Below are 19,277 nucleotides of genomic sequence, written 5' to 3'. Positions count from 1 at the left end.
CCCCTTCTCTTTTACTGTTAGAGAAAGAAAACCCTATTTAAACTTGCTTGTAAGACAGGACCAGCGGTCAGCGTGCACCTCTTTTGGGCCCCAATCCAGGGGACTGAAAGACTGCCCTGACCACTTTCCATTGTAATTTCATTTCTATATATGTTCTCCTCTCTGTACTATACCTATAACTATTTCTTATTATTTATCCTAATCTTTGGCTAAATAAATAAATCTGTGTTAACCCCAGGAAGCTTCCTTGGCTCTTTTCTTTTGTTATTGTTTTAATAGACTTAACCAGCTGTCCGGGTTTCTAAGATACCAGTTGAGAGGATTGTTTTGCGTAAGTAGTGCTGGCTGGGTTGAGACTTTGGGGCGCAGCACGAAAGGCGCAGTCACATTAACTTTTCTTCTTATGGGGGGAGCCTGAAAGTTAACCCAATCTTTTTGTGCTTTACAGCAAGAAAAACCTCTTCCAGAATTCCTCCAACTCATGCCACTCCCAGCACAACTTCACCAACATCACTGGGGGACTCTGAAGGAGTCTGCAGTGCACTGCTTATAGCCCTGAGTCCTACCTTATACTCAAAGTCCCACTGGCCCTGTCTGAATGCTGTGGCTGTACTCCAATACTAGTATATTTTCTCTTTTAGCCCTTTTCCTTATTGAAAACTCACTGAACCAACAGCTGAAGATGTACAGCCTCAGGGTTTTACTGATAGCCCTACTGTCTTTTCAAAACAGCTCATGTCTGATCTCACTGACTTCATTTCACTTTTACCTTCAAATGTTTCCCTGTTTGTCTATGTTGATGACATTTTATTATCTGCGCCAACTCGAGAATTGTGTATCAAATATACACTTGATCTTTTTCTTTTACTGTATTCTCTCGGGTATAAGTGCAACAGATCTAAATGTCAGTTAGCCTCTCCAGTAGTTACTTTCCTCGGTCAACAAATTGGCAAAGATAGACACATGTTAGACAAAGAATTGTTAACTAATGTACAGGCTGTCACAATGCCCACTTGTCTCAAATCCCTAAGATCCATTCATGGTTTACTAAACTATTGCAGACATTGGATACCAAATTATTCAGCACAAATTATGCCTCTTTACTCTTATCTCCAAGTACCTGCCGGTTCCTGTTCACATACCCCAATTGTTCTTACCCCTGAACACCAATCTCTGTTATCCTCCATCATTGCCAATATTTCTGCTTGTGATCCCTTATCCACTGTTGATCCATCTCAGCCCGTGCATGTCTGGGTTACTGACCATACAGATACTTGGGCTGCTTTTATCAATCAAGAAAATGATCTGACTTTCCCAGTCTGCTTTTTGTCAGGGAATTTCTCAGCAGTTGAAAGGGGTTTTCCTCCCTTTTCCAAACATCTAGTTGCGGTTTATGCTGCAATTTCCAAATGGAGATCTATTATGCCACATTCATATATCATTCTTCACACTCAACATTCAGTTCATCATATGATGTCTGCTAGTCAGGCCGCACTCACTAGTACCCGGTATGGAAAATATCAGGCTATTTTACTAGGTCAAGATATTACTACAAAACCAGTAACAGAGCAACAGTCAAAACAATTAGCATTGTTGTTTCCCCCCTCTGTACTGTTAACTCATCCCGACTCTAAGCCACCGTGGCTCACTTTACAGTTTACCCCGGTGGAGGGAGGATTTATATGGTTTACAGATGGTGCCAGCCATGAAGGTATTTCTGCACGTGCAGCATTACAAGTCAACACTGATTTAAAAATAATACAGAAACACCAACTATTGTGCCCACACCAGCACACAGCACAGCATGCAGAATTACTAGCAGTAACCGCCATACAACACACGCCGCGGCAAACGTCAGCTACAATATATTCTGACAGTTCTTATGTTATTAGCTCATTGCAGTACCATCTCCTGAAATGGCAACGTAGAGGTTTTATTACATCTAATGGTAAAACTTTACAGCACCTCCGTTATTGGGAATTGCTTTTTGATTTACTTCAGGCTCGTGAGGCTTTAGGGGTTAAGACAGCTTTTATTTGGGTCCCCGCACATACAGGTGCTAACAGTTTTGAAGCCCGTGGTAATCAGCTTGCTGATACAGCGGCTACGGAAGTTGTTAGTTCTCAGGCTATTCCCTTATGCATGGTTGTTACACGCACTGGTAAAAGTACTGCCCAGACTATTTTACCCCCCACACCATTGGAGCAAGCAATCTGGAAAAATACAGGGTGTATCTCTACTTCTACTGGATGGATACATCCTTCCGGAAAAGCTTGTTTGTCCACAGCTGAAGCTATTACTAAACTTACTGCAATACATAGTGAGCACCATGACTCTATTTCAGCTTTGGTTGATTCTTTATCTTTACTGTATTGGAACCCCAATCTTAGAGAATTAGCGGAATCTATTGTTAAAACATGTCTTTCTTGTGCTGTGACCATTCCCCGTAGAGGTCCAGCCATACCCACGGGATGCTTGCCTACTCCAACAGGACCAGGTATTGAATGGCATATTGACTTTACTGATATGATTCACCCCATACAAGGTAAACGCTATATCCTTTTATGGGTCGATGCTTTCTCAAGATGGGTGGAAGCATTTCCCTGTACTAAGGAGACAGCTCATGTGGTTGTACAATCTTTAATTCGACATATCATGCCAGCACATGGTTGTCCACATAAAATTGTTTCAGATAATGGTTCACATTTTAACAATGTACTTATGCAGGAATTGCAGACTATCTTGAATATTACTCACCGCAAGGTGTCAGTATATAGCCCGACCTCTAATGATCTGGTTGAACGATACAATGGTATACTGAAAACTAAATTGAGAACATTGTTGCATGACTTGGAGTCTGTGACTCCACATAATAAGTACAATTGGTATGATCTACTTCCAGTGGCTCTAATGTCTATACGTAGCTCGCCACTGAGTAAATTAAAAATTTCACCTTTTCAATTACAAACAGGCAGACATATGAGAACGCCTGTTGTTACTCCGTTGCATACGCCTCAAGTCTACTGGCAGCAATTGCAACCTGTTATGGAACTGGTTCAGTCTTTAGCTAACCCAACTCAGAAACAGTCTCACTGGGACAGAGGTGATGATCTCTCTCTTTCCTTTTCCATAGGACAGCAGGTCTTAAGAAAAAACTTCACTCACAAAACCTGGAAGGATCCAGTTTATGTGGGACCATTCACTATCACTGATTTAACTCGCACAGCAGCAAAGTTGTCAGACCATACCACCTGGATACATCTATCTGATTTACGCAAGGCTCCTGATCCAGGACCACCTGAGCAAATAGAAACCACCATTGTACCCCCAGAAGGCATTGATTAACAACATTATCAGTACAAAAGAATTATGAAGGTTTTTGTAATCTGTCTGCTGGTAGGACTTATTTATGGACTCAATACATATGTTGAAAGAATTCAACATGCCTTAAAGACTCTTAATCTGACTAACTGTATTGTTTGCACTTCACTTGTCACTTCTGTAACTACCATTCCGGCACATGTCCACCCTTATTCTATGATTAAGTTGCAAGGTATTCATAACCGTTTCAGTAATGGTACCTGCTACTTGGGTCAGGGTCATGAGCACAGGCAATATTGGATCAATGTTACTGCTCAACGCCTGCCTTCCTTATTTGTACATACTATTCCTGCATTAAACTATTGGTGTCTGATAAATTCTAGTTCACTTCAGGGTGAGAAACCTAATGTTTTATGTAATTATACTTATGACATACAATCCCAGAATTGGACTGTGTTACAGGGATCCTATGTCATAAATCAGACTGCAACATCTATGGCCTGTGCTAACAAAACAACTTGTAACCGGACACTGACAACCTCTTATGTTACCTCTACTAACCTTACTCTCACAAATTTGACTTTCTTCTTTTCATTATGTCAATTTAATGCCTCTTCCATGCAAGCCATTACTGCTGTGCCTACTGCTTGTACTTCAGTTAAGGAACCAAATAATCCTATTTTTCCTTTTTCTCAAATTTATGCTTTATATCATAACCTAACTTCTCTACAGTCTTTACGGTTAGGGGACTATTTGTTATGCGATAATATCCTGTACACTTATCTTCCATCATGTTATAAGTTCTCCACTCTTGTTCAACTAAATTTATTTGATTTGATCATTCCATTAAATGCCACATCACATGGTTCTAATAGTCAGAAATGACGTAAAAGAGATGTTTCCAGTACCTCCTTTAGTGCTTTAACAGGAGATGATCAAGCTTTACAATTAGCATTAGATTATATTAACAGTACATATCCTATGACCAAGAAACGTCTAGATGCCTTGTCAGCCACTGGATGGATTCCATTTGCAGGATCTGCCATTGCAGCTGAAATGGGTATGTCAATCAGACGCTTACAATCACTATTACATGTTGTAACACATGAATTAGACATAGCTATAACAGCAATTCAAGATGAAATTGATGATACAGCGAGATATGCAATGCACACACGCATGGCAGTTGATTTCATGTTAGCACAATCTGGAGGAGTATGCGGAATAGTGAATGATACATCATGTTGTGCAGTTGTTAGAAATCAATCAATAATTGTTAAAAATGCAATGCAGCGCATTCTTTCTCTAGCAAGAATTCAAGTAAGTGATTATGAAGGGATATTGGACACGTCATGGTGGGATACCATAAAAAATTGGTTTGGAGGATTAGGTCCATGGTTAAGAGGGATTGTGACTGGATGTATTGTTTTCATATGTGTTGCAGGACTCTTATTATGTTGTTTGCCTTGTTTACTTGGTTGCTGGAGACGAACATGTCAAGATTCATTGAAAATGACCATGGTAACTCAGATACAAAATATAATGCCTGACACCAGTGACTATGAACCAAACTGTCCTGGGTTACTGATGACTCCCGAAAGTTCTGTGGTTTGATAGAAAATGTTTGTCATTGCCATGACGGCCTGAGGTGTTACCTATTTATAGGATGATGCCCAGTCTAACAGTGATGAAAACTATAACCATGAAATTTTGGTGAACCTCGCTTTACAAGGTTCAAGGGAGGATTTGTTAATAATAATGAACATGCTATATAAATATAATGAGAAACCTTTGAACAGTATAAAGTTCCTATGGTCAGTGAAGTGCAAGTATTAAGGCAAAAGACCTATGAGTCACAAACCTGTGAAAACAATGAGGGAGTCATAGAATCAACCTTGAGCAACCTGGTGTGAAAGAGAGACAGTCTGTGCTGGGGCAGAAGGAATGTTGCTTGCAGACATTTGTAGATAAGGAATGTAAGAACAAGCTTCAAAGAAAAGGGTTGCTGACGTGCACACATTGGGTGCTGTATGAATGTAAGTGTATTTAAACTGAGGAGAAGATAAGTATCTTAAGCAAAGCAAAGCAAGAGCAAAGCTGAGCAAGCATATATCTCTGTATTACTGCTAAGCAAATATATCTCTGTATTATTGCTAAAAATATATTATGTAAGCAGACTTTGCTTCCAGTGTGGTGTTCCCACGCTGCCTCTGTCCGACGGAGGACAGTTGAAAAAATAAAAAATTTTTGATTATTCTTTTTATAACAGGTGTCAGTTTCTTTGTTTACACACATATAGGGTGTAAATCAACAGAGTTCAAAGTCAGTGGGGGAGGATGATAGACAAGGGCTATTTAAAAAGAAAAGCTAGACTTCTGATGGAGCTGCCGTCCAAGATTGCTGCTAGACGATGAGCTCCGGCCACCCCCACATTTGGCCCCCAAAACTTCCTCCCATGGCTCTGCAACAGGTCTTGTCCTCTATTTGGCTGGGTTGTGCAGGAAAATACCGCGAGCGCTCCTGCCTGATGTTTGGGAGTGCCAAGCAAAGCCCTCTGTGGAAGTGCCTGTATCTCCCTCCCCCCAACAGTGCAGACGCGGTGCTCTGGACAGGGAGTCTGTTGAAGGAGCACGGCGAGGTGTGGAAGCCCGTCTGAGGCACTCTTTAGGGGAAGCTGTGGCATGGAAGCACTTCCCGGCAGCAACTCGTGCTGAGAGCACAGGCGTGTGGGAACAACGGACGGTGAGACATCTAATATAAGGCAATTGGTGAACTAAGCCCTGGGACATGTGTTCAGGCAGGGAGAGGGGAGATCGGCTGCAATATCTGGTCTGCAATCCTTTGGAGAGCTGCTCCCTGTTTTTGGATATAAATGCCACCTGGGCTGGTGCTGAAAGTGACTGTATAGCATGCTTCTTTGGCTGATTTTTCCATGGACTGTGAGCAGTGCTGAGAGGCTGGGATTTTGTTTTCTCTGCCCCCTGGTGGAGCTGGTTTGCTACCCTGCTTGTGAAGAGGCAATGAAGTATTAAACTTTCCTGGAGAGCGTAGTGTCTCCACATGGCTGCTCGTGGTTCCAAGAAAGACGCGGAGAAGATCGTGGAGGAGGAGTAAAGGTGGCGGAGAGAAGTACCCCTCCCTCACCTACAGTGGGTTCCACCTGGGCATCGGAAATAGTTGCAGAGCTCCGCCAGGCAGTAGAACAGGCCATGGGCACGCAGTTGCAACAGATTATTGATAAATTGGATGGCATGGAACACCGATTTGCTACCTTTACCAAAGACCTTCAGGAGGTCCAACAGAGAATTGGGGAAGTGGAAACCTCTACCCAAGCAGCTTCCTTGGAAATCAAGAGTCTTCAAGATAAGGTTGCTTCCTTGGAGGAGAAAGTTGATGACTTACAAAATCGCTCTCGAAGGAACAATCTGAGACTGGCTGGATTGCCGGAATCAGTACTTGATGCAGAACTGTGTGGCTTTTTGGAAGCATGGTTCCCGAGATTCTCGCAAAATCAAAGTACAGCCGGCCCTTTGCATATAGAAAGAGCACATCGGCTGGGCCCCAAACGATTAACTACAGAACGTCCTAGGACAATCACTGTTAGATTGCTTCACTATCATCATAAGATGGAGATATTGGCTGCTCTTCGAAGCAGTAAAACCCTGGATTATGAAGGACATAAGATCTTATGTTTTCAAGATTATTCTTCCAAAGTCTCTCTTCAGCAGAAAATGTTTTTCAGGCTGAATCTCTGTTTCCCATGCTGTATTATATGGTTGGGCGGGGGGGCTGGGCACCAATTGCCTTTATAAATTTTCTTTTACAAATGGGGATCTTCGGTCGGGGGAATGGAAGTCGTGCACCTTATGGTGACCTTTAGGAGAAGGAAGAGACTGAGGGAGAGAAGGAAGAGACTGAGGGAGAGGAGGAGGGGAAGGGAGGGCGGAGGGGTTGGGAGAGGTGGGGTTAGGAAGTTGGATGTACGTACGGAACTCTGGATTCTTAAATGGGAGAACATGCATCAGAAGATAGTAAGGCTGGGATGCCCTTATCACCCTTTTAGAATGGCTATCAACTTGTATCTTTTGTATAATGTTTTCGCATAATGCCCTTCAAAATAGTGACCTGGAATTTGGGAGGTATCTCTTCCCCAACTAAGCAGCAAAAAATACTTCAAGCCTTAAACCGACAGAAGGTGTCTCTCGCATTCCTTCAAGAAACGCATTTAGATGCTAAGGAGCATCAAAAGCTATGCCGTAGGTGGGTAGGTTCTTACTTTGAATCCCCAGCATGGGCTAAGAAGGCTGGTGTCATTATACTAGTTCGCAAAGGGATCCAGCTTGTTACTCACAAAATTATTCATGACGATGCTTGGCGATTTCTGTTGGTTCATGTCACTATTGAATGCCAACCATTGCTCCTTTGTAATGTTTATGCACCAAATACGTATAGTAAAGCTTTCTACAAGCAGCTTCTTCATCATCTTCAGAGCTTTGAAGGGGTCCCTTATCTGATAGGAGGGGACTTTAATGAAGTGGGAGATCTGAAGCTAGACAGATCTCGTGGGACGGGGGGCAGCTCCTACCGTGAGGCTCAGGGTGTTCCAATGCTGTGCGAGATCCTGGACTTGGTGGATGTTTGGCATACCTTACACCCGGTAGAAAGATACTATACTCATTTGTCTCAGGTGCACGCCACCATATCCAGGATTGATTATATTTTTATTTCTCGTTGTTTGTTTACATTAATACAAAGAGCAGAGATTGGACCTATTAAAATCTCAGACCATGCTTTTATCTCTGCTAGCTTGGAGTTCCCCGGGGCATCTTCACATTACCAGTGGAAGTTCCCTATATGTCTCCACGGGGATGGAAGATTTCTAGACTTTATCTCGCAGAAATATCAGATATTCAAGGAAACAAATGCTGCTCATGAGGATAATTCTATTTTGTATTGGGATACTGCTAAAGCAGCGCTCAGGGGAGAGATTACAGTGTATGTTAGTCACCAAAAGAAGGTTAGAGACAGGGAGATACTTCACCTGGAAAGGGAGGTTACACGTCTGAGATGTCTCTATGGGATCCATCATAATGTACAGGTTAAGACCCAGCTCCTAGAGTTGCAACAAACCTTAAACAAATTAATACATCACATTACTTAAAAATCATACAGTTATTTTCAGTACCAACTATACAAGCATGCAAATAAGAGTTGTAGGCTGCTAGCCCGCTTGGCTCAATCTCGTCAAGGTCCCTTTAAAATCGATGCTCTATATTCCTCTGCTGGAGTATTTGAAAACAAAGACGCACAAATTAATTGTATTATGAGAGATTACTATGCCCAGTTGTATTCGTCCCCTGATCCCCCCTCCGTTGGAAAGCACTATGTACCTTCCTGGTTTGGATCTTTCACAGTTGGCACATGACAGTCTGTCAATATTAAATGCTCCTTTTGCGGGAAAGGTATCTTGGGCTATACAAAGGGGACCGCTTGGTAAGGCTCCAGGACCTCATGGTTATAGAATGGAATTTTATAAGATGCTGAGGGAGGAGGTTGTACCCCCGCTGACTTCTATGTTTAATTCTATAGTGGGAGAGGGACAACTGCCTGACTCCTTGAGGCTCACCCAGATAATCGTTTTGCCAAAACCAGGTCGAGACCCACAGAAACCAGAATCCTATCAACCGATCTCATTGCTTAATTATGAAGCTAAATTATTTGCAAACGTTTTGGCGAACCGTTTCTCTCGTATACGCCCCGATTTGCTTGAGGATTCTCAAGTGGGTTTTGTGCAAGGCCGGAACATCACAAAAAATGTGAGAAATATTCTTACTACTCTAGAGTTAGCAGCAAGTCAGGATGTTCCTTCCTGTTGATCAGTTTTGATGCAGAAAAGCCGTTTGATATAGTAGTGTGGGATTTCTTATTTGGAGTGTTGGATGCCTATGGAATATGTGGGGTTTTTCAGGAAGCAATTCAGGTTTGTATTTTCTTCCTCAAGCTCAGGTGTGGGTAAATGGACTGCTTTCCTCCTCCTTTTCAATATATTGAGGGACCAGGCAGGGTTGTCTGCTCTCACCACTTCTGTTTGTTTTAACGTTGGATCCCCTTCTCCGAGATACTGTATTCAGAGGAATCCCGATATACAAGGCTTTCAATTAGGTGCAGATACTTTTAAAATAGCTGCATATGCTCATGTGGCCAACCCCCAGGTATCAATAGGGGCTATGTTAGAATGCATGAGTGAATATGGGAATTTCTCAGGATTTAAGTTAAATTTCGACAAGTCAGAGGCGTTGCAACATGAGGAGGATCAGAGAGTGGCCTGGCAAAGATTCTGTCCGGTGAAATGGGCTGGTGAATATTTTTGCTATCTGGGAGTGTTGTTGACTATGGAGGCTTTGAGACTGTATCGTTTGAATGTTGACAGGCTATTAAAAGATACCAAGCTTCACTTTGAGAAATGGAGTCATTTACCTTTATCTTTGATGGGCAGGATTAATCTTTTTAAAATGATTATTTTTTTCCTCGGGAGCTCTATGTTCTCCAAGATTTACCACTGCATCTTGTGCAGAAAGATCTACAACTGTTAAATAGGCTGTGTAGAAAACCTTTGTGTGTGTGTGTGTGGGGGGGGGGGGGGGGGGGGGGGGGGGGAGGAAATCGAAAATGCGTTTAGAATACCTTTATGATTCCTGGTCACAGGGAGGTTTAGGTTTACCTTGCTGTATGCGTTATAATCAGGCTTGCCTTTTGTGGCACCTTAGGGATTGGTTGTTTGGTACAGAACAGTTTACTCCTACAAGGTGGGAAAGGGACCTGTTTACACCTTGGCATCTGAATTATCTCCTGCATGCCCAGACCAAAATCTTGCCTCATTTTTGCTGCAGGAGTGTTTTGTTCCAACCACTGAGAGACATTTGGCGGATTCTCTTGAAGTCATGGAATCAGGACCCGAATGTCAGTGATTTACTGCTCTGTAGGGGTAATGCTGATTTTCCACCAGGACTGGAATCCGGTTTGTTTCAGAGATGGTTGGATATGGGTATTATTTTGATTGAACATTTTCTCAATGAGGAAGGTGTTTTTTTATTCCTTTCAGGACTTACAACAGAGTCTTTCCCTGACTCATAAGTATTATTTTGCCTATCGACAGTTGCTTCAATATGATTCAAGCTTAGATTGTGAGGCTCTGAATATGAGACTAGGCCAGAAAATTCGAGATTTCTTACAAGGAGATGTTTTTGGTCAGGTTTCAGTCTCTGGTTTACATAAAGCATTGGTCACTCTTCTTCTTCCCCGGGAGTATGGTCCTCTTTGGGAGGCCCGGAGTAAAGACCTTGTTTATAAACTGAAAGGGGTGGACTTTTTAAAATTGATTAAAGTTATTCCAAAGCAGGTTGGGAATGCTGAATTACAGGAAAGTCAATACAGAGTGCTCCATAGGGCCTATATATCCCTAGAGCAGGTTGGGTGCCTGTTGGTCAATGTCCCAAATGTCAGCGGGAGTACAATATCTTATTTCATGCTTTCTGGCAATGTAGTGGCATCCAAGCGTTTTGGAGGTCGCTTCATCGATACTTAGGGACTCTATTTGATCAACAAGTAGTATATTCTTGGGAGTTTTGCTGAATAAATGGGAGGCATGTGGGATTTCGAATAAAAATTCCAGCTTATTCCTTAGTAAGGATTATGCATTGAGGAAGAAGTGCATACTTGAGCACTGGATACACGAAGAGCCTCCCTCATTTTGGTACTGGAGAAATAGATTGCATGATCTCATGTTATGGGAGGCAAGGGTCGCTAGGAGTTCCCCAAAAGGGCGAAGTGCTTTCATATCTATCTGGAACTGTTATTTGTATACTATCTCTCATAAAGCTAGAAGCAATGTATTGAATACATTTCAGAGTGTTACCTGAGTGGGTACTGTTATGTAAAGGATTGTTTCGGGGTTCTTAGTTGGGTAAGGGAGGGAGGAACTGGAGTACTGGATGGAAAATGCGGGATACAAGTGAACCAAATAAATAAATAAATAGTTTCTAAAACGGCCTGGGGTTATAAGAGTCCAGATGCTGGCCATCTTAAAAATCTGATAAGGTTTAGGATAGGGTAAGGAAAGAGGGAAGGGGGTATTTTGAACATTCGACAAAATTGAACGGAAAATGAGGTTGTGAGGTGGGAGGTAATGGGAGGGTTATCGTAAACAAAAAAGGGATCATATGTTACTGAGTTATTGCTGTCAGATGTTTTTGTTTATTATTCTGTCAGGCTTGCTTGTTGTTATGTAACTGTTTGTTGTGTTTGCCTAGACTTGTTGTATGTTGTTGGGTTTTCTTTGATCCTGAATAAAAAACATTAAACCTTAAAGAAGAAGAGCTAGAAGATGAGAAATGGAGAAAGCATATATCCAAGAGGGCAAGCGGGGAAAAGTTGCTGGACGAGGGAATTGGGCTTGAGAACCCCACTGGGAGAAGCCTCAAAGAGGGTTGCTGTATCGCCAGCATGGAGCCATGTCTTTGTCAGGCAAAGAATGTCTAAGAATGGATCACATTAGCCACAAGAGTGCCATTGTGACAGAGACAGTCAGTACTCAATAAGCCAATATTTAAAGAGAAGCTGACATTAATATAGGCACGGGAGATAAGGGAGGAATGGGGAGAAGAGTATGGGCATAAAGCAGAGAGGGGGGGAGGAGAGGTTGCCATCCCCACCTTATGGGAATGGATGACATGAACAAGCCAAAAGAAAACAACAAAACAGTAAGAAACGAAATGGCACAAATCAAGATAGGGGCCAAATAAAACAAGAAGGAGCAAAAGAGGGATGGCGTTGACCCAGTTGGGCCCAAGGTGGTGCCCCAAGGAGTGCCCAAGTAGCAGGTGCCTTGATGGTGCCTGGTAGAAAATACTAGAAGGGCAGTGATGTCACCTTGTACAGTTGCAGGGAACAGGACTATATAAACAAGGACTATATAAAAGGAAGAGCTAGAAGTAGAGGAAGTTAAGAAATGGAGAAGGCCTATATCCAAGAGGGCAAGTGGAGAAGAGTTAGTTGCAAGGGAAACCCGGAGAGAGTCAGAGTAGATGAAGACAATGCCTCCATCTCTCCATGCCGGATGAGAGAATTGGGCGAAAGAGAACGCCGGGGAGAAGCCTCAAAGAGGGTTGCTGTATTTCCAGGATGGAGCCACGTCTCTGTCAGGAAAAGAATGTCTAGGAAGTGGGAATGGATCAGATCAGCCACGAGAGTGCCTTTGTGACGGAGACAGTGAGTATTTTATAAGATAATTTTTAGAGGAGACAGAAGCGGACGTTAAGTAAGCACTGCAAATAAGGGAGGAATGGGGAGAAGAGTATGGGCAGAAAGCAGAGAAAGAGGATGAGGAGGAGGTGGAGGACGCCATCCCTACCTTATGGGAATGGATGACATGAACAAGCCAAAAGAAAACAACAACATAGTAAGAAACACAATGGTACAGATCAAGATAGGGGCCAAACAAGACAAGAAGGAGCAAAAGAGGGATGAGGTTGGCCCAGTCAGGCCCAAGGAGCAGGTCCTACTATTGTGCAGGAGCCTTGGTGATGTCTGGTAGAAATAGTAGAAGGGAAGTGACGTCACCTTGTGCAGTTGCAGGGAACAGGATCAGGTCAACAGTGGGATTATAGCAGCAAAAGAAAGACAATGCCTTGTGAAGTTGCAGGGAACAGGGAAAAGAGTTGTAGGAAAAATAAAAGCAAAAAAAAAGAGTTCGCATTCCTGAAATACAGAAAAACTCAAGAAGAGGAACACAGAAAATACCAACTGAAACAGAGAAGCCAAGAGATATACGACTAGCAAAAGCACAGGCGGAGGACCCACCAGAACCTCTCTAAGCTCCCTCAATATCCAGCGATGGATCCCGTCTGGTCCCATGGCTTTGCCAACATTCAATTTTTCCAGTTGCTCATAAACACTTTCTTCTGTGAATGGTGCAATAGCCACTCCATTCTCATATGTATCTTTGCCAGTCGATCATGGTCCTTCTCCAGGATTTTCTTCTATAAATATAGAAGTATTTGTTTAGCACATTCACTTTTTCCTCATCGCTCTCCACATGGCGGTCCACAGCATCTTTCAGCCTCACAATTCCATTTTTAGCCTTCCTCTTTTCACTAATATACCTGAACAAATTCTGGTCTCCCCTCCTTACATCTCTGGCCATTTGTTCTTTAGCCAAACGTATCTCTCTCTTGGCGTATTCTTTTCTGTGTTCCTCTTCTTGAGTTTTTCTGTATTTCTTGAATGCCAACTCTTTTGCATTTATCTTTTCAGTCACTTGTTTGGAGAACCATATCGTTCTTTTTTCTTGCTTTCATTTACTCTTCTCATGTAAAGCTCAGTAGCCATTTTTATAGTTCCTTTCAGCCTGGACCTGTCTTTCCACTTCTCATATATCCTCCCATCCCATCGGCTCTTTCTTCAGGTACACCCCCATTTTAGTAAAATCAGCATGTTTGAAATCCAGGACTGAGTTTTGAGTGGCTGCACTCCATTTCTCTGGTAAGTGAACATTATTTTGCTCTGTGCTTTGGTAATTTAAAGATTGGGGTTAAAAACAAAAATTGTAGGTTATCGATAAAGACAGAATTTAAAAAGAAACTTGAACTTTCAGCCACACAGCATTAACAGATAGCCTCTAGAAGGCACAGCAGAGCCTAGTTCAAGCTTCATTACCACCCCCTCCCCACTCCCACCCACCCCTAGTGCATCTCTTCATTTATAGTCAATTATTCTAATTAGGATAACAAGAGGAGAGTTTTTATTAGTTTTAATTACATTTGATTTGCTTCTGAGAAGCAAACACTAAATAAATTATACATAATGCCATATAATCTTAAGGCTGTTTATACTCATCTAATATCCCTAGTACCTTAAGAAGTTTCAAACAACTCTCTAATACTACGATGCAGACAGCAGTCCAGCAGAAAGAAGGTTGCAATCCAGTATTTTGCACTCAGTATCACATGCATGATTATCTCCCATTTGGTAAGAGGTTATATGTGTGTGCTCAATGCAAAGAGCTCCCAGCTCTCAGAGAACAAGTTTTTTCTCTTGAGGCTAGAGTAGTGGAGGAGCTGAGAGAGACACAGAGGTACACAGAGGAGGCATATAGAGACATTGTACAGAAGTCCTACCTCCAGTCTGACAGCCCCTGGAGAAGTTGGAAGTAATCCGGTAGCCAGAACCAGCCCACCAGGGGATGCAATATCCTCTCTCACCGAGGCTGTGTCTCCAGCAGCTTCTGCCCAGGACAGCTGTTGTAGTTGGTGATTTATTAGGCATGTAGCTAGCTGAGTGGTTGGTGGATGTGAGGATCATCTGGTCACCTGTCTGGTATGAAGGTGGTGGACCTCACGCGTCACCTAGATAGGATTTTAAATAGTGTTGGGGAGGAGCCAGCTGTCTTGGTACAAGTGGATATCAATGACACAGGAAAACGTGGGAGGGAGCTTCTTAGTTAGAAAGCTGAACTCCAGGTCCTCTAGGGTAGCATTTTCAGAAATGCTCCCCGTTCCACGAGCAGGACCCAAAAGGCAGGCAGAGCTTCGAAGTCTCAATGAGTGGCTGAGATGATGGTGCAGAGATGAGGGATTTAGATCTGTTAGAAACTAGGCAACATTCTGGGGTAGGGGGAGCCTGTTCCAAAAGGATGGGCTCCACCTCATTTGACTTTTATAGACATGTGCTTAACCATTTCGAAGTCACTTAAACACATCCCGGGATAACATTATCCTATGTAACTTAATGAGCCTTACTTTATTGCATATTCCTGTTCCAACAGAGTATACTTTTATTATCATTTTAAGCAATTGTTTAAAGCTTGATTATAATATTGTCTATTACTCATCTATTAAGCTTAAATGCATGAATGTAGCCTAGCAAGCTTAGTGAAACATTTGTAAGGACATTTATTGTAATTGAGTAAACACACTGTTGTTTGTTTAGCTAGTATTTCAAGTTGCTGAGTTCCCCTGGGGGGGGGGGGGATGTAGGAGCAAAAACAGCACTATGGAACACTATATGTGTGTTCCCATATTACAAAGATATATGGAAATATAATACATGGCACTATCCAGCATCAATAACCTGACTTTCAAATGCAGACCCAGAGTTTCCATCTCCAAAGCCTTGACCTTGCATACAAAGATTGCCGACAGAGTAGCTTTACTGGAGTAGAATTCCATCTACTGATCTATGCAAGCTTACTCTAAGCTGTTTCCATAACAAGACTTTCTGTGTCTATATTCTTGCCTTCTTTGCAAATCATCTTTGCTGCTCTTGTAAATAAAAATAATTGATCTATTTTTATAATACTTGGTTGCGGAGTTAGTTCTTTCTATTATTACGGTGCAGAGGGCTTGGATCTAAGGATAAGGGGAACACATTTGCTTCTGACACTACACTCACCAATGTTAGTCTTGTTTGGGACTCGTTATTTCAGAATTTGTACTAAGGGTCAAGTACCCCAAAAACACTCCAGAACTGTGTTATGTGTATTGCGACTACAATGACTTGTTGATCAGTAGGACTTGGTGCAGTTTAAACTGTTACTAGCCATGCTAACTCGTTTTTTTCTCTTTTTTTGTATGTTTACAGTGGTGGAAATAAGTATTTGATCCCTTGTTGATTTTGTAAGTTTGCCCACTGACAAAGACATGAGCAGTCCATAATTGAAGGGTAGGTTATTGGTAACAGTGAGAGATAGCACATCACAAATTAAATCCGGAAAATCACATTGTGGAAAGTATATGAATTTATTTGCATTCTGCAGAGGGAAATAAGTATTTGATCCCCCACCAACCAGTAAGAGATCTGGCCCCTACAGACCAGGTAGATGCTCCAAATCAACTCGTTACCTGCATGACAGACAGCTGTCGGCAATGGTCACCTGTATGAAAGACACCTGTCCACAGACTCAGTGAATCAGTCAGACTCTAACCTCTACAAAATGGCCAAGAGCAAGGAGCTGTCTAAGGATGTCAGGGACAAGATCATACACCTGCACAAGGCTGGAATGGGCTACAAAACCATCAGTAAGACGCTGGGCGAGAAGGAGACAACTGTTGGTGCCATAGTAAGAAAATGGAAGAAGTACAAATGACTGTCAATCGACAAAGATCTGGGGCTCCACGCAAAATCTCACCTCGTGGGGTATCCTTGATCATGAGGAAGGTTAGAAATCAGCCTACAACTACAAGGGGGGAACTTGTCAATGATCTCAAGGCAGCTGGGACCACTGTCACCACGAAAACCATTGGTAACACATTACGACATAACGGATTGCAATCCTGCAGTGCCCGCAAGGTCCCCCTGCTCCGGAAGGCACATGTGACGGCCCATCTGAAGTTTGCCAGTGAACACCTGGATGATGCCGAGAGTGATTGGGAGAAGGTGCTGTGGTCAGATGAGACAAAAATTGAGCTCTTTGGCATGAACTCAACTCGCCGTGTTTGGAGGAAGAGAAATGCTGCCTATGACCCAAAGAACACTGTCCCCACTGTCAAGCATGGAGGTGGAAATGTTATGTTTTGGGGGTGTTTCTCTGCTAAGGGCACAGGACTACTTCACCGCATCAATGGGAGAATGGATGGGGCCATGTACCGTACAATTCTGAGTGACAACCTCCTTCCCTCCGCCAGGGCCTTAAAAATGGGTCGTGGCTGGATCTTCCAGCACGACAATGACACAAAACATACAGCCAAGGCAACAAAGGAGTGGCTCAGGAAGAAGCACATTAGGGTCATGGAGTGGCCTAGCCAGTCACCAGACCTTAATCCCATTGAAAACTTATGGAGGGAGCTGAAGCTGCGAGTTGCCAAGCGACAGCCCAGAACTCTTAATGATTTAGAGATGATCTGCAAAGAGGAGTGGACCAAAATTCCTCCTGACATGTGTGCAAACCTCATCATCAACTACAGAAGACGTCTGACCGCTGTGCTTGCCAACAAGGGTTTTGCCACCAAGTATTAGGTCTTGTTTGCCAGAGGGATTAAATACTTATTTCCCTCTGCAGAATGCAAATAAATTCATATACTTTCCACAATGTGATTTTCCGGATTTAATTTGTGATGTGCTATCTCTCACTGTTACCAATAACCTACCCTTCAATTATGGGCTGCTCATATCTTTGTCAGTGGGCAAACTTACAAAATCAGCAAGGGATCAAATACTTATTTCCCCCACTGTATGTATTACATGATTTCTGGTTGTTAAGTTGCACTCGTGTGTTACATCAAATATAAAGTTCTGTCAGTAAGTCAGGTTTTAAGAATATCCGTAAAGAATATTCATAAAATATATTTGCATCCTGTAAGAAAGCAATAAGTTTCTATTTTTAAACATTTATAGTTTATAAACGTTTGTATGTTTGTTTTAGCTATTTTAAGGCCTTACGCTTGTCACAGATCTGGAGTGTAACCTGCGGAGCCGGACGTACGTGTCCACGACGTTCGTGTTTCTGGTTGTTAAGTTGCACTCGTGCGTTACAACAAATATAAAGTTCTGTCAGTAAGTCAGGTTTTAAGGATATCTGTGAAGAATATTCATAAAATATATTTGCATCCTATAAGAAAGCAATGTTTCTATTTTTTTTTAAATCTTATTAACATCTCCAACCACTGTCATATTACAATTCAAAAAATAAACTTTGATACATCAAGATGTTCCAAACCTTTTCATTGTTTACCTTCCTAACCCCTCCCCCCTCTTCTTCCCCTTCATCCTCCCTCAACCCACACCCAACCCAAAACCTTTAACAGTTAAGTATGTTGCTTCTAGCCACTGGAGTGAGAGTGTCCCAAAATGGAGACCATGTCTTGCAAAAACTGTCCCCTCTCTTTGAGGCCAGGTCCACAATACCCTTCTTCTCCAATGAGCAACACTGGATCATTGCCGACCTCCAATGTGACACACTTGGAGCCATAAGAACAACTCTCTTCATAAATGCAACAAAACCCTCAGGCATCGGGCTCTGCATTCTAACCATATCAATTAATTGTCCCGAGTGTGGCCGCCAAGTGGTGCTCCAAATTTGTGATACCTGGGAATTCAGCGCAGTCCAAAACCTTTGCACTTTAGCACAAGTCCAAAACATGTGCCCCAGATTTGCGTTACTGCTTTTACATTTTGGGCACGAATCATTATCATGAAGAGTGGCCCAATAGGCTCTGTGTGGTGAAATGTAAAGCCTATACAAAAACTTATATTGTATTTCCCACCACGCCACATTCTCCGTCAACTTATACCTGGACTGAAGGCATGCTGCTATTTGCTCTGATTGGAGGAGTGGCCTAGTGGTTAGGGTGGTGGACTTTGGTCCTGGGGAACTGGGGAACTGAGTTCGATTCCCACTTCAGGCACAGGCAGCTCCTTGTGACTCTGGGCAAGTCACTTAACCCTCCATTGCCCCATGTAAGCCGCATTGAGCCTGCCATGAGTGGGAAAGCGCGGGGTACAAATGTAACAACAAAAAAAAAAATTCTTGGTTCCAGGTTTGAACCACCACTGAACAGTCATATTCTGTCATTGAGTTTCTCAGAGCTCTATGAAAATAACTCAATGGCACCCTCATTTGTGCAACTAAACCCAGCATCTCATTTAAATTTTCCCAAGTTTCTGCAGTCAAGTAAGATGACGACAAGGAGTTAACATAATGCCGTAACTGAAAATATGCAAAGCTGTCTTTCTTATCTAAACCAAATTTGTGACATAACTCCTCAAAAGATTTTATGGTCCCTTGCTCTGTCTGTTACCACATGATATAGGTATTGAATCCCCCTAGAGGCCCATCTGTGAAAAGTGGCAGATGTTCCCCCTGCTGGGAATGCTAAGTTACCCTGAATAGGCAATAATAAAGAAACTTCCCTATTCCAACGTTGACGCCTGCATAGCCACCCCCACGTGGCTCGCAACGGCGA

General features: G+C 42.6%; 1 protein-coding gene across 6 annotated transcripts in view; it reads right to left on the bottom strand.

The window, feature by feature from the left end:
* The window catches only part of CEP63 (centrosomal protein 63), an 802,181-nt gene that overhangs the window by 707,913 nt on the left and 74,991 nt on the right, over positions 1-19,277 (bottom strand). For 3 of the 6 annotated variants that reach the window (XM_030217147.1, XM_030217146.1, XM_030217145.1), the window contains exon 2: positions 8,363-8,451. The exons of 2 other annotated variants lie outside the window; for them this stretch is intronic. In XM_030217147.1, the coding sequence (XP_030073007.1) occupies positions 8,363-8,410 (48 nt within the window). In that variant the 5' untranslated portion in view covers positions 8,411-8,451. The remainder of the gene's footprint in view (positions 1-8,362; positions 8,452-19,277) is intronic. One more of the 6 variants, XM_030217144.1, reaches the window with a different exon arrangement.

This window comes from Microcaecilia unicolor, chromosome 10 (assembly GCF_901765095.1).
Source record: "Microcaecilia unicolor chromosome 10, aMicUni1.1, whole genome shotgun sequence".
In the NCBI taxonomy this organism is placed as follows: domain Eukaryota; kingdom Metazoa; phylum Chordata; class Amphibia; order Gymnophiona; family Siphonopidae; genus Microcaecilia; species Microcaecilia unicolor.
The sequence above is the reverse complement of the archived record's forward strand: the minus strand, read 5'-3'. Positions and strand labels throughout refer to the sequence as shown.